Genomic DNA, 14,734 nt, shown 5'->3' with positions numbered 1-14,734 from the left:
CCTTTACAAGATTCATACTGGCAGGACTTCTGTGCAATTAGTTGCTTTGCTGATACCATGATTTCATTTGCTGATACCATGTGAATTCAGAAATTAAAAAGAACAATGTTTGCTGCTTTCTTTCAATTATTGTTAATATTTTTTGCTTTTTTCACTGTTCAGATATTCGATGCTCAGTTCAATATTACAAGGTTGTTTTTTTTTCTTCATATTCACAGTTGAAAACTTCAGTATTGACACAAACGTCCCTAATTACAAGCTTTCATAAAGTTTAGCAGTCCTTTACCCGAGTCAGGTTATCAGAGAGGCACAATTTTCAGCTAAGCACGAGAAAATAAACCAAGAAATTTGTGAATCTTCCACCATGGCTCCTCCTGACTATATAGCGTCAACCCATGCCAATGCATAAACAAGCCAGAAGGCTGCCAACCTTGAGGGATTCTTGGAATGAGGAAGCCTGGTATTGAGCGTAGCGTGCAATGCTAGTGTGAGACCGGTGGCTCTCGCACCGCCACACCATGTTCCGCCGCTCTGCATCCCAGTTCTCGTCCGGCGACTGCATCAGCTGAAACCAAACACAAGCCAGGCAACAAGCACAGCTGAGCAGCCTGTTCATGTTTGCTAGTGAGTATTGAGAAGCAGCAAAATTTTTTAATAGCTCTTTGCAAAAGCTTACATAACATACAGTAAAACCTCGTTTATCCAGATCTCATTAACTCGGAAATTTTTTTCCCTCTGACTCACTGGGCAGTCCCGGCAAGACTGTGTATAGTTCAATGGCGGCAAATGCTCATTATCTCCGAGGGCATTTACCAGCACATTGTTTAACTATGAGAACTCCGAGGATGAGGGCTACCGACTTTCCTGCGTTACCGTGCGATACAGCATGGATGTGCACCCACAGCAAGCGGGCAACGGGAAACCTACGCGAGGCGAGTTGGTCTGCGCATTGCTCGGCAAAAATTAAAAAAACAGCGGCAAAAAAAAAAAAAGAAAAAGCTGTAGGGCACGAAATGTGGTGATGACGATAGCGGGTCATTTGAGCAGTAGCTAGGTGGCGCCGATGACCGCGCACTTCAAAGGGAGAAGCCAAATCATTGTCATCGTCGTCAGGGTGGCGAGACTGTTCCGGTGATAACGTCATGAGAAGGCGCTGCCACGATATCGCATTGTGCAAGTGGCCGCCGAGGCTTTCACTGTACTGGGGGAATTTTGAGTCGGGTCACGCGACAATGAGCGTGCGCACCATAACTTAATGGGACTGAAAAAAATTGTTATCGCGCATATTCCGATGAAGAAACAAACAACAATAATGCAGTTTTTCATGAAATAAAGGTATGTGTATGCCCAGCACATTTTTTTTGTTGCTTTCATAGTACATTCGATAATCCGGAATTCGATTAACTCAGACATTTTTGCCGGTCCCTTGCGATCCGGATTAACAATGTTTTACTGTATAGCATAATGCTGAAGGAATTGTTTTCCATCAAGCTAAACCACATTTGAAGAAATTTGCATGCAACGGTATAAACAAACACACAAGGAAGCAGGAAAACTGTCCTGTGTACATCAGTTTTCCTGCTTCCCTGTGTGTTTGTTTATACCATAGCGCATATATTTCTTGAAATGTTCAACCAATTAGCCCCCATTGCTGCTTTGCTAAATCAGCTATCTAGAATCACATACAAAAATACATGTTCCTGAAAAATTTCACAATTATGAATTCACTAAAAGTGTTTTATAAACTCAATTCCCACCTTAAAGGGGTCATGACACTAACATTTTAGCATAAAATTATTATAGCATTTCTCTCCTCACACGTTAAATTATAAATCCTCTGAAATTTGAGCTCATTTGGTTGAGTAGATAGTTTTAAAATTAATCTTTATTATTATTATCGAAATCAACTTTCTGATCTAGCAACCATCAGTTGCTGACATCACAACGAGATATACCCATGTCGTCTGCTATTCGTGGTGTCGGCTCCACTCTTGCATGCGCACCAAGGATGGTGGTCATTGAGACTTTTTTTTTTTCAGCAAAAATATTTTATTCATGTATACTCTTTTCTTTGAGAAACCTTCACTATAATATGTGACATTAGTGATCCTCGGACTTGTTTTGGCCCTTGTCTAGAAATTGCCGAGGAGGCCGAAATCGGCGAGCTGTATAATTAAGCTGTATGCTGTATAATTTAGGCATACCATCAGAAGCATATTATTCTTTCGTTATGAGAGTTAGCTCATTTTAGTAATAAGTGCTCCTGCCTATAAAAAGGCGCATGTCCAACGTTTCCTTCCGCCGTGTACATGCACCACGAAAGTGGGGAGGTGTTAGCATAATATTCCTTATTGCTGAGCTATTGCCGTCGCTCTTTTGATCCAAAAACTAAGAGTAAATCTCAGACAAGCATACCTTGACAGAAGAAAATACCTTGCGACATTAGAGGAGCAGACAAAACTTTTGAACAAAGCGGTACCTCTTGGCTTGCTATTGTGTGCGTGTTAGTCAGACTTCATTATTTACGGCTGGTAAAGCATTTTTGCAAAACTATGTTCAGTCTGGCTGTGGCCAGCGCACATTTCATGTGCCACAAATTGCATGTGTCGCCGCCACCGTCGCTTCAGTCCCATCATCGCAAAATCCAACGCGATTCGACTGCGCTTCACTGCATGCCCGCACCGAACAAGAGTGAGCCTCCCAGTCGTCACTATCTCAGTCTCGCATCACCTGCAGACGCGCGTGCGATTGTGACCGACTCCCGAGCCTCACCTTGTGCTTTTCTAGTGCTTCAGCAAATGACTCCTGAGTGCTTCAACATAAGCATACAACACTTAGTATTTATTTAGTGTCTGAACCCTAACCTTCCACAGGAATGCGCCGATTCGCGGATAAGGACTGCGCCCCGAGCGTGTTTGTTTGCATGGTTGTTGCAATGACTGGATGTATGCTGCTCGTTCGCACGGCATAAAATGCAAGCTGAGCTAGCAATACAAATCTATCCACTTCTTTTCGCATCGGTTGCATCTTTATTTCTTCACAAACTACAACTGCGCTGCAAGAAGCGCCGTGGATGCTACGTCCCTTGCCTGCGACAAGCGGTACCGACAGCTGCCAGCTGCGCTCGATAGACAGGGTCACATATCGACGCTTCCCACTCAATGTGCACTCGCTTTGTGATATAAGCAATCGTCGAGTTGGGGTCGCTACTGCCAGAACTGCACTCGGTGGCCACATGCAACAGCCAAAGCTTGTGAATGCGCACTCCGTAATCGCCGAAACTCTAGACCCGAGCTCCGCGTACTCGCACTAGGCCTACTCGTTGCTGAACGGGCCGGCAGTTTGGCGTCGACAAAAATTTTTAGCCAAGGTCATTGCTGATGACAAGGGGGAGCATATAAAGTGTAGCTTCTTGTCTTCCTTTTTTGTAACTTTGTTAAGCTGCAGACAAGCGCAGCTGTTTAGGCCGTTCACTTGAGTATCGGGTGTCAAGTTCTCGCTCGACCTCCGATCCGACCAAAACAGATCGGAAGACTGTCCGCAGATCTGTTCCGTCGGCGTCGCGGGGCCAAAAACCTCGCACTACGGTGATAGGCTACCGTTGGCCGTGCTGGCGTCACCGCCGGTAAAATGCGAAAGATGAGTGTGTTGATAAGCTAAGGAACCGTGCAGCCCACTGACTGTGAGCATGCCTTGTTAAGCTGCAGACAAGCGCAGCTGTTTAGGCCATTTACTCGAGTAGTATCGGGAGTCAAGTTTTCGCTCGACCTCCGATCCGACCAAAACAGATCGGAAGACTGTCCGCAGATCTGTTCTGTCGGCGTCGCGGGGCCAAAGACCTCGCACTACGGTGATAGGCTACCGTTGGCCGTGCTGGCGTCACCGCCGGTAAAATGCGAAAGATGAGTGCGTTGATAAGCTGAGGAACCGTGCAGCCCACTGACTGTGAGCATGCCTTATGCTGAAGAAAACATGCCTTACTCTATATCGCTTTTGAAAGGTAACATTTTGACCAAGCACTTCTACATGAGGGACGACCACTGTGTCAATAGTCCCCCCAAAAAAAAAAAAAAAAAAAGAGAGAGAGAGAGAAAGACGTGTTTTTTGATATTGCAGCCTGCATTGCAGACGACACTTTGCCGCATTTTCTCTGTGACGTCACACGAGCATTTCAAAATGGCGGTCACTCTCGGTGAGAGGAGCTTTCGAATTCCGATTTCTGTCGCGTTTTTTTGTAATATGCACCGCGCGCTAGGCACTAAAGCTTTGCGAGTAGAATCACAGACCTGTATATTATTCACAGAAGTATAAAACGGCAATACATCGAACGACTCTGTCATCACCCCTTTAAAGCTGCTCTTTTTACTCATAATGTGAGCACTGACAGAAATGTTACCTTGAGCTGCTAGTAATGCCACATTAATATAACCCCTTCCACAATGGCAACAGGTTCACCTGCTCTAACACAGAATAAAAAAATCTTAATCTTAAAATGGAGAAAGCCTATGCCCAAGCTCACCTGCGTGCGAACCTCTATCGTATGGTCCGGGTTGGCTTCCACCAATGTTTTGGTGGAGAACAGGCCAAGGTCTGAAAAAAGAAGTACAAAAAAAAAACATTCATGCTACTTTCAGCTGCATTTCTTTTTTTATCAGCTTATGTACAATCTTTTTTTTTAATGCCTTTACTACCGCCACTAAGTAGAACCAATTTCACTGAAGATTTGTAAATGCCAGATTTTTGGCTGCAAATAGGCTATTTTCGAATACAGTTTTGCCAAAAATAAAGGGAACCAGAATAATTTGAATTATTTGCTATATCGAACAGACAGATTATCAGTTTCGGTATTGATTTTATATGCTTTTAACATTCCAAAGTGAATAGAGCTATGAGGAATGCCATGAGAGCTGTGAATAATTTTGGCCAACGGGGCTTTTCAACACGCACATTGACATCACAGTCACATCGTACAATTACCGGATGCCTTGCATTTCACCTCCACCAAACCCTGCCATCATAGCTGCGATCAAACATGGGTCCCTCAACTCAGCGGTCAAGCACCCTAACCACTTTGCCACCATGGCGGGCCTCTGCGTAAAAGCACACAACAAACTATAATTTAACCGGTCACTGGTCATTGAATGGTGTGCCACGATCCTCTAAGTGGCGCTTCTAACGGCGCTCTTCTATCAGTTCCCATGCATGGAAAGCATTCGGCTGGGCAGCCATGGGTATCTTCTGGCAGCACTAGCACAATGAAACCACGGGACAAGATAAGCACGGGGTGTACTTGAGGGTGGCCTTCAGCCTGTTGTACTAATTTTCCATGCCACACTTCTGTGCTGTAGTCAAACCAATGAACCTAACTAGAGCCGCCAGGCTCTAGTTAAGATAATTGGTGGCGAAAACTCCAGCCAGCAGCTAGGCTCTAGTTAGGATAATTGGTGGCGGAAACTCCCGCCTGGTGTGCTAAGCTGCTGAAGGCACTGCACAAACCGTAGCCACCTTTAACGAACAGCAGATTTTTTTACTTATGGCATATAGATAACAAGTTTAGAAAAGTTATGACATGCAGTGCCTAGCAAAGCCCCATCTACAGAAGCTTTGGCGATATAGCAAGCAATTTTGCTTGAGGAGGTCTACAAGCGAATAAATTCAGTTACAAGTGCTATTCGAAACTGCATTCACATTAGTCTATTTTTACATACAGGATATAACAGAAAGCAGCAAGGCATTTTGTTGTCCTCCAAACACCACATAATCATATAATGTTATGCACAGAAGCTGATGGGGAAACAACACACCCAATTTGAGGACATTGGCCATGTTCCGGATCACTGCAATGGGGTGCGCCACACAAAACTCCTGCAGCTGCGGAGAGAAGGCCTGCTTCTTGTTCTCCAACTGCAAATAAACATAAGAGGGGCCATTCACTGAGTGTTTAGCCAACACAGCCATGATTTGCACGGTCAAACAAAAAGGAACAAGAATGTACTTCCAACCATTCCCTTTAATAAATAGGGCTTGTAGCCATTTCGGCTTAAATGGTGTGGAAGAGCACTCAACAAAGGTTGAGGGGAAGTCTCAACTCTCAAGCCGAGCCAACGTTTCGACATGGGACTTCTGATCGTCTGGGCTCTCGTCGAAATGTTGGCTCGGCTTGCAAACTGAGGCTCCCCATAAACCTTGTTCAGCACTCTTTCATACTGTGTAGTCATCTTCTTTCTCCTCTTCTACCCCGGATCCGAGCTTTAATAGTATTTCCTTTCTTTTCCCCTTCCTTTCGCTGACTTTCAAAGGTCATTTACAGAAGCATTCTATCGTTAGTTCATCGCATGCCCTTCGGCTGAATGAAACCATGCTCTGGCCAAAGCTGCAACCACCTTCTACCGCAATGTGTTAAGCCATTTCTGTCTACTTCTGTAGACAGCGAATCCTAATGCCGTCATTACCTTAAGGCTCATATGCCTTAATTACCATTATTTCGCATGTCTTATTTCCCCTGTATTGCACGAGGGCAAAACAGAATAGGACTAAAAGAAAGTGACATCACTTACAAACACACTCGGTGTCTGGGGCAGCAACTGTTCTTTGGTGGGAGGAGGTGATGGAGGATCCGGGGGTCGTGGGGGCGTCGGGTCGTCTGAGAGCAGGCTGAGCGGGAAGGCACCCCCCTGGCGTGCCACCTCTGCACAGCCTTCCAGCACCTCCGCTGCCGCCATGGCAATGGACAGGGCTGGCTTGCTCTGCCCTGGCAGCAGCCGCTCTGCCAGACCACTCTGCATGGACAGCAGCGCTTCCGTCAGTTCCCAACCAAAAGAAAGCAGGCCACCTTACTACATGGGTGATGATGCCGCACCTCTTTGCTTTACCAGCATGCCGAGTTTAATAGCGCCTGTCTCAACACACTTGAGCACTGCCACAGCCATTTAATCGTTTTTTTGCTTGTTGTCTGCATTTGAGATGCAGCCCAAGTGAGAATGATGTTATTTCCCATTTCATCAAGAGCTTTACTTCGCGCACACTGTTGGGATCTTCATAAAAGGGAAGGTCCCACTCCACAAAAAAATTAGATGCTGGGGTGGCGCAGTGGTTATGACGCTCGACTACTGTTCCCAAGGATGCGGAAACGAATCCCACCCTCGGAATCCCACCCTGCTTTTCGATGGAGGCGAAAAGCAGGCACCCATGTGCTGTGCAATGTCAGCGCACATTAAAGAACCCCAGGTGATAGAAATTTCCGGGGTCCTTCACTACGACGTCTCTCATAGCCTTAGTTGCTTTAGGACGTTAAACCCTACAAACCAAACTAACCAACCACTCCACAAAACGGCCTCGTCTGCTTCACTGCACAGTCCCCGCGATTCGGCATGGTGGCAAAGCGTGCAATGCGATGAAGCTGCAGTAAGTTTCAAATATTGGAAAATTCCTAGTATCAATTCTTCGAATATGAACTGACTAACAACTCATTCGATTCGAAATTTCGAATGTTCACACAACCCTAAAGAGAGCCACATGCCAAATATTCAGAAAGCTGTGACAGTGAAGGGGGAAGTATACTATTATGGAACTATGTTTGCTAGCTTTGCACTGTTTTTCATACGCACCGACTTGAATAAACCATAAGTATAATTCGTACAAGACATACTGACAAATGCCAAGCTAAGTGCCGGACAGTGTATCATAATAAGGTGTACAGTCTTGCATTTGTGTCCCCAAAAGTTCTCCTTTAAATATTTCAGCACAATGAACGAAGGCACCACAATGAATTCTTTCCAGCAAGCTCTGCAACAACTACCGCAGGACTAAACACTTTGCCACCTTGTTCTAGCCAGCAAGTCCAAGTTGGCAGCACTCTTATCTCTGATGTCAGTGATGTAAAATGAAATATCGCAGAAAGTATTAAAAGATGAAGCTTCAGAGGTAGCTTTTGGCAATCATTTTTGTTGTTTCCCGAGGACACAAGAATGCATACAGGATGCTTCTGAAGATAGACAAGCAAATTCTGTACCAAAATTCAGCACAATTTTTCATAATGTGAACAGCCATGCAGGCATTTATAAATCGACGTGTTCAAGTGGTGTATGCCACAATATGATAACAACCCCATTCCGTGAAACTCTTACCTTGAGAGCGTCCTTTGACTCTTCAGCCCCACCCTTGGGTGCTGCTGTGCCATCTTCGAGTGGGGCACTGGGCAGTCCTGCTTCACCCAGGCGGGGGGTGTCGAGCAGGTCTGGCCCCGTCAAATGGGCCAGGATATCCTCGGCCAGGCTGGACACTCCCTCCTTGCTGCTCTGTGACAGCAGCAGCTGCAGGTCCTGGTCACTCAGAGGCACCACGGGAGCTGGTGCTCGGCCCTGGAAAGCAAAGAAAATCAATACAACACTTCTCACGCTCACTGTGCCACTTATTGGGCCACAGTGAAAGAGGCAGTATGCGGCACCTCTTTCATCAAGCTCAAGAGCCTATCTAGTGAAAGTTAAAACTTGTCAAAACCTAGCACAAAGGTTAAACTCGAGAGCTTTTATCGAGCTAGAGGGCAAAACATGAGCGCAATGATGGTGTACCATTGCACCATGAGTGCACCCATTTCCAGTGTGGAGACCCTAACATCACATGACTAGAGGTGGCACACACTGAGCAATGTATAAAGGCCTACGCATGCACGCACATGCACGCACACACACACACACACACACATGCAGTACCCATGTACGCAGACATACTACACATGAGCATGTGCACACATATGCATGCACAACCAACAACCACAGAACAATGCTAACGCTGCACAGTGCACTTCTTCCAATCTGTCCACGTAGCCATCTAGCGAACAAGTGAAACTAAGGGAAACTGCAGCACCACAAAGATGCAGGAAGGTGTTGGTTCCGTACAACACCAGAGTTTGAGAACTGAAGCTAGTCTACCAATGTTGGGCATGCATTCCTTCGATAAATGCAAATAAATATTGCACATGACCATGCACGCCCATAAACAGCTTCACCTGCACAACTGCCACCAGCGAAACGAGTTCACACGGACCAGCACGGCATTCATTACCTGTGGTTGCATGACACGGTAGCTCGCCGGAGTGGTGCCCTGACTGGCTGGGGGTGGCGCATAGCCATTGGCCCTCTGGCCAGTGGGCAAGCCATATGGGGTCCCATATGGGCGGGGGGGCGCAGCAAAGGTCCCAGCCACCTGCTGGACCGGCTGCGCTTGCTGCTGCACTTGCTGCTGCTGCACCTGCTGCTGCCTCTGGAAATGAACATGCAAAATATGCTAGTCACACAATGAGGACACACCCCCTATGCTGCTAAGAAAGAGGAAGATGCTCATTTCATAGCCTATCACTGGCTTGAGCAAATATGGTAAAGATGCCAAAATGTGTACAGAAATACTTACAGGACACAAGGGAATGCGGAAAAAAGAAAAGTGAAAATACGTGCCGAGAAGAAAGAGTGCTGCCGAAATTGCTGCCGAAAAGAGTGATGCAAAAAATAACACACAATGGACATCTAAAGCGACATCTAAAGCAAGTGTGTAGGCTGAGAATTTTAAAGATACCATCACTTTCATACAAATCACAGTATGATACACACTTAAAAATTTCCTGTGATGTGTTCAGGATTTCGAACTTCAAGCATACAACCAGATCACTCAGAACAATACAAATGCACGAGTTTTGAGTGTACACAATACGAGTGGTGAACAGCGGTGCTACACTGGTGATGTTACAATATCCAGTCCCATGGTACGTACTGCGAGCAGCAAGTGCGGCATGTGGCTATAAGCAAATCTCTTGAACGCAAACAGATCCAAGTGTCAACATCCAGTGCTTCTGCATACAAGTTTTGTTTGTTCAGAATGATACAAATATGTTTTGTGTCCATGCCAAGTTTCGTATAGTTGACACTTTCCTGTAAGGGCATAGGCTTTTCATACCAATCAAAATGCTTCACTGCTACTGATCAATCAAGGTACATGCCAAAGCCAGCGCTACAACTCGGAGTGACTGCTTTGGCCAAAATACACTAGATTTCTTTTTGTACTGAAAAGCCTTTACAAAGCTGAGTCTAATAATGCACTTCTGCACTGAAAATGGACTGCATACAATATAGAAAACAGGTGCCAGAAGGTGCTTTTGTGTTTTCAGAGCAAAGACAATGTGTGGACGAGTGCCCTTTGAGACTGGGGCCTTTGTGCACCAACCTGCAGCAGCAGCTGCTGCTTGTGCTGCTGCATGGCTCGGTGCTGCTGCTGCAGTTGTTGCAGCAGCATCCGCTGCTGAGGGTTGAGAGTCTCCTGGTTCGCCTGTAGGTAGCCCAGCACCTGAAATGCACGACCACATCGCCATCAAAAATCTGTACAAAGCACACTGCACATGAATGACAACGTGTGCTGCAATGCGAAATTCCATTTCAGCGCTAAATGCTAAATTCTAGCCAGTGTAACTTTTCTTTACTCTCAAATAAGAACATACGTAGTGTTGCTCACTGTGCCACATTTCAGGGCTTTTACACTCTACTACCGTGCTACGCTGTTACACTAGACACAAGAACTACCCTTGCTGCGTTTTTGGCTAAAATGGCAATGACTGCACCCAAGCTCACTTCCGAACTATCAATATGCTAAAAAATAACCCCTAATATCACTATCACCCCCTGGAAAATGCACATACAAGTCAAAGTACATAAACAGCATGGGCACAGTCAACACAAGTGAGAAAGGATGGTGATGGCAACTCTGTTATAGGAAGCACAAAATTTAAGAATGTTACCCAGAAACATGAAAAGGTGCAGGAATGCCAGGAATAGTTATGTTCTTGGCTTGGCTGCAGTTAGGCATAAAACATGGATTCAGCCATAGCCATATGAATCTTCACGAAGCAAATCTCAAAGAAATGCTGTGAAAGTTTCCACACCGGCCTAGCATTAAAGTGAAAAACACACAAATGAAATAATTTACTCTGCATACAGTGCAGAGCAGAGCGGCACCTATCAGTTTCAAGTTCACCAAATCACCACAAGTTCCCAAATCCAATTTTTTCTCCCTAAGAAAAGTGCTTTTTACGGAGTTGACGGCAAACGTAAGATGTATTAAGCTTGCAGACAAAGCAAGTATTATTTCCTCTCGCCAAAAACAGGCACTATTTTTCATCGCGGATGCGGGGAACACAAACAAGAGCTCTAGATTTGGCAGTGTAGCACTTGATGTATGAAACGGAGTAGAAAGAGATACAGAGTAGGAGGGCATGGGAGAGGTCAGCATGATGCTCAGTGTTATGTTCGTATATATTTTTCCAGCATAAGATAAGTCTTTCATAGCCTGAGTCAGTCTGGGGCGTTAAACCCCAAAACTCTAATGTAAGCTACATCTTTTTTACAAATAAATTTGAGTGCAGCATGACTCGCTGTAGCACACCCAAAGGACATTTTACAGTGCAAACAATACGATAAGTATCAACATTCACATTCCAATAACAAGACCTTGTTTCACACCACATTGTTTTTAATCAACTGTGCCATTGTGCCCAAGCATAAGTATATCACATCATAATAATAAATTAAGTATCACTGTCCTAAATATTATTAAGAACACATCTCTTGCACAATAGCATGGCCTTGCAGTAACCCTAACCATCAGAGTAAAGCACTGCTTATACTGCACTGTCCACTTCACATGTCATGAATACAGAATATTCCTTCACTGCTCTAATGAAATGACTACTAAGTAAATATGCCAACTAAAAGCTTCCCATATACAGACTCATTGTATATCAGATTACAAATAGGACTGTTCTCAGTTATTTAGAATTTAAATTTAAGTTGCCACTTGAAGATCGATATTTTAGCTTCACTTAGTCATAGAACCATACAATGCTACGTACGTCCTCACCCTTCCAACCATCTTCAATGCCCTGGAAAAGATGGCGCTAAAACTGGTATCCTTCCCACAGCATGCGGGTGTACAGAGTTATGCAGGAGGAAATGTTCACCTGCAATTGCTGCTGGCTCAGGTAGAAAGGTGGTGGTGGACCCGTGGGGACGGCTGGACGGTGATCCGCCCCCACTTCACTTGTTCCTGGAGTCATGGCTCGAGGAGAGCCCGAGGCCACTTTGAGCTTCTTGGCACTGTTGCCATCCACCTGGTCAGGGTAACCAGTGCGTTGCTGTGGTGCCGAGCCAGCGGGGCTTCGATTCTGCTGGCTGTTTTGCCTGCGCAACGGTGCACCACCTCAGTTAATGGCCAGGAAGAGAGCAGGGTCAACTCAGGGTACAAAAGCGAGCTGATCGTATCCTAGCTGAAATTAGGAGTTTGGTAGGGCCCACCAAGGGGAGAGAAGAAATTGCAGAAGTTTAACGTGGTTAAGCCTAGCATAACATGTGAAGGCACTAGTTTGACGTTGTTTATCTCTGTAGATGGTGGATGTAGATGATGTCACTGTTTTTTCACAGGTTGTCTATGCTGCTTGGTACGGCGTATCTCAGCCTCCAACAACAGCCACGAAGGATCAGGCTCGCTATCCATTTCAAAGCAAACTGAGCAAACTGATTTTGCCTGGTTCAGCATACGAATTTATATGGTTAAATCAAGCAGCAAATGTATCACTGCTGAAGTCACACATGTTCACTACAAGCAAACACAAGGACAACAAGTAACTGCAAGACAATTGACGTCACAGGAACCGCCGACCAATTAGTGCACGGCCATGTCACCTACTGACCACCAGAGGAGAGGCATCCTTAAAGGAGTACAGACACTTCATTTTTGAGTTTGTATTTTGTCTTCTCTAATGATGTGTAGGATATCACTGTACACGGATCACCTCGTTATATTTGCCTACGACTGCTGAATAATCTATAATCGAATTTCTTTCCTCGCCTATTTCGGTTTCGGTTTCAACAACTGAGCGATGGCTGTGACGTCAAAGTCAAGCCTTGGTCACGTGAAGGATGAAAAAAAAAAGCGACATATAATCATTCCTGTGTAGTTTTAATTCACCAGAACACTCAAGACAGCCTGACTCAAGGACAGAAATTATAAAAAAATGTTTCATGGTGTGCGTGATCTAGACTTGATTGTGATGTCACAGCCATCTCTCGGTTGCTGAAACCAAAACCGGCGAGAAAAAAATATCCAATAAAAGTTACTTAGCAGTCGTAGGCAAAAACCATATGGTGATCCATATACTGGAATGCCTTACGCATCATTAACAAAAAAAAAAGTAAAATGTCAGCAAAATTTGATACTCCTTTAAAGGCCAAAGGCCGAGAATTCAGACAAAAACTCCGGTTTTTCTGATTTAACCCATTAGTAGCACGAAAAATATGATGGCCAGGTAATCAAAGCAGTAGGCGGTGGAAAGCCAGGTCAGCAAATGAGGTTAAAAAATTTGCAGGGATCAGGGCATAAGACAGGGTTAACTGGAGGTCAGTGAAAGAGGTCATTCTCTCCAGGTGTGGGCATATTTAACCTGGCCGCTGCTGCTGATGACTACAATGACAGGCACGAGGAGGACAATGATGATCACCTGTGCCTGTGTCCAGCTAGCAGAGTGACTTACCTGGAGGCCATCTCCTGGGAGATTGGAATGTTCCAGGCATCCTCAATGCATGGCAGCTGCCGGGGCTTCTGCACACTCGCAGGGGGTGCGGCACTCAGCTGAGTCTGCAGAAATTTGACCCGGCTGGCCAGGTTGCCAGAGGAAGAGGAGCTGCCGTGCATGGCGTTGAGGTAGCACTTGAGGGCATCCTGCGGTTGGCTGCAGTTCTCGTACAACACGCCCAGATTGGTCCAAGCAGGGCTGTGTGCCTTGTCCAACTGCACGGCGCATATGTACGCCTGCAGAGCGTCCATCGGCTGGCTCTGCTGCTGGTACAGTACTCTGCACATCACACACAGGGCACATGACGACAAGCACAAACATGCACGACCAAGCTAGCAATACACTAAGAGTCCTTTTTCAACAAATTGGCTGCAAGGAGAGAACAGCAAGAAGATCAGAAAGTTGGTTGGTTGGTTTGTGGGGTTTAACGTCCCAAAGCAACTCAGGCTATGAGAGATGCCGTAGTGGAGGACACCGAAAATTTCAACCACCTGGGGTTCTTTAACGTGCACTATATGCTAAGTCTCAAGAACGTTGCAGCTTGGTACACCAAAAGGCTGTTCTCTACCCGTTGAAGAAGCAAGGATACATTAACTTCTCACCTCCACTACATTATATCACACAAGTTTCACAGTGAAACATGCCAACATTGAAAGCAATTAGACAGAAATCTTCCCAAGGTGAAATACCTAAACTTGCGTGCCCCGACTAAAGTAACTGTGGCACTGGTCAAGCAGCAAGCCTGAATGTCACTTCTTTACTTGGGCTGACAAGATTCCCACCAACAACTGTTGTCTGTGACTCCAGCACTAACAACCATCACCAAGTGATTGCCTATTGGCAAACGCACCCTATGGAGCACCAGGTGTCCGCGTTGGCCTCCGCCTTATCCACTGAGTTGCGGTACGAGATGAAGGCATCATGCACCTTGCCGATGCTTGCGAAGCAGCGCCCAAGAAAGTAGAGTGACTGGCCGCTCGACGGGTCAGCCTCAATTGATTTCTGGAGGCAGTGCAACGCGTATGCCTGGCGTTGTGGTTTCTCCCCCAATGTCTCAAGGGTGTGGTGCATCCAACCTGCATGGAGCCCAGCATAGTCATCTCAGTGGCATAACAGGCTTAC

The 14,734-nt window shown here is 45.7% G+C and overlaps 1 protein-coding gene across 2 annotated transcripts in view; it reads right to left on the bottom strand.

Moving 5' to 3' along the window:
• Positions 1–14,734, bottom strand: part of Utx (Utx histone demethylase) — a 138,079-nt gene that overhangs the window by 19,419 nt on the left and 103,926 nt on the right. For both annotated transcript variants that reach the window (XM_084593399.1, XM_084593400.1), the window contains 10 exons: positions 14,463–14,688; positions 13,571–13,891; positions 12,002–12,221; positions 10,216–10,335; positions 9,064–9,261; positions 8,127–8,360; positions 6,558–6,779; positions 5,805–5,904; positions 4,520–4,590; positions 431–565 (listed from right to left, as the gene is read on the bottom strand). In XM_084593399.1, coding sequence (XP_084449525.1) covers positions 431–565; positions 4,520–4,590; positions 5,805–5,904; positions 6,558–6,779; positions 8,127–8,360; positions 9,064–9,261; positions 10,216–10,335; positions 12,002–12,221; positions 13,571–13,891; positions 14,463–14,688 — 1,847 coding nt within the window. The remainder of the gene's footprint in view (positions 1–430; positions 566–4,519; positions 4,591–5,804; positions 5,905–6,557; positions 6,780–8,126; positions 8,361–9,063; positions 9,262–10,215; positions 10,336–12,001; positions 12,222–13,570; positions 13,892–14,462; positions 14,689–14,734) is intronic.

Source organism: Amblyomma maculatum, chromosome 2 (assembly GCF_055883805.1).
Source record: "Amblyomma maculatum isolate TAMU_Amacu chromosome 2, ASM5588380v1, whole genome shotgun sequence".
NCBI classification, from domain to species: Eukaryota; Metazoa; Arthropoda; class Arachnida; order Ixodida; family Ixodidae; genus Amblyomma; species Amblyomma maculatum.
This window is presented reverse-complemented; position numbering and strand designations above follow the sequence as displayed.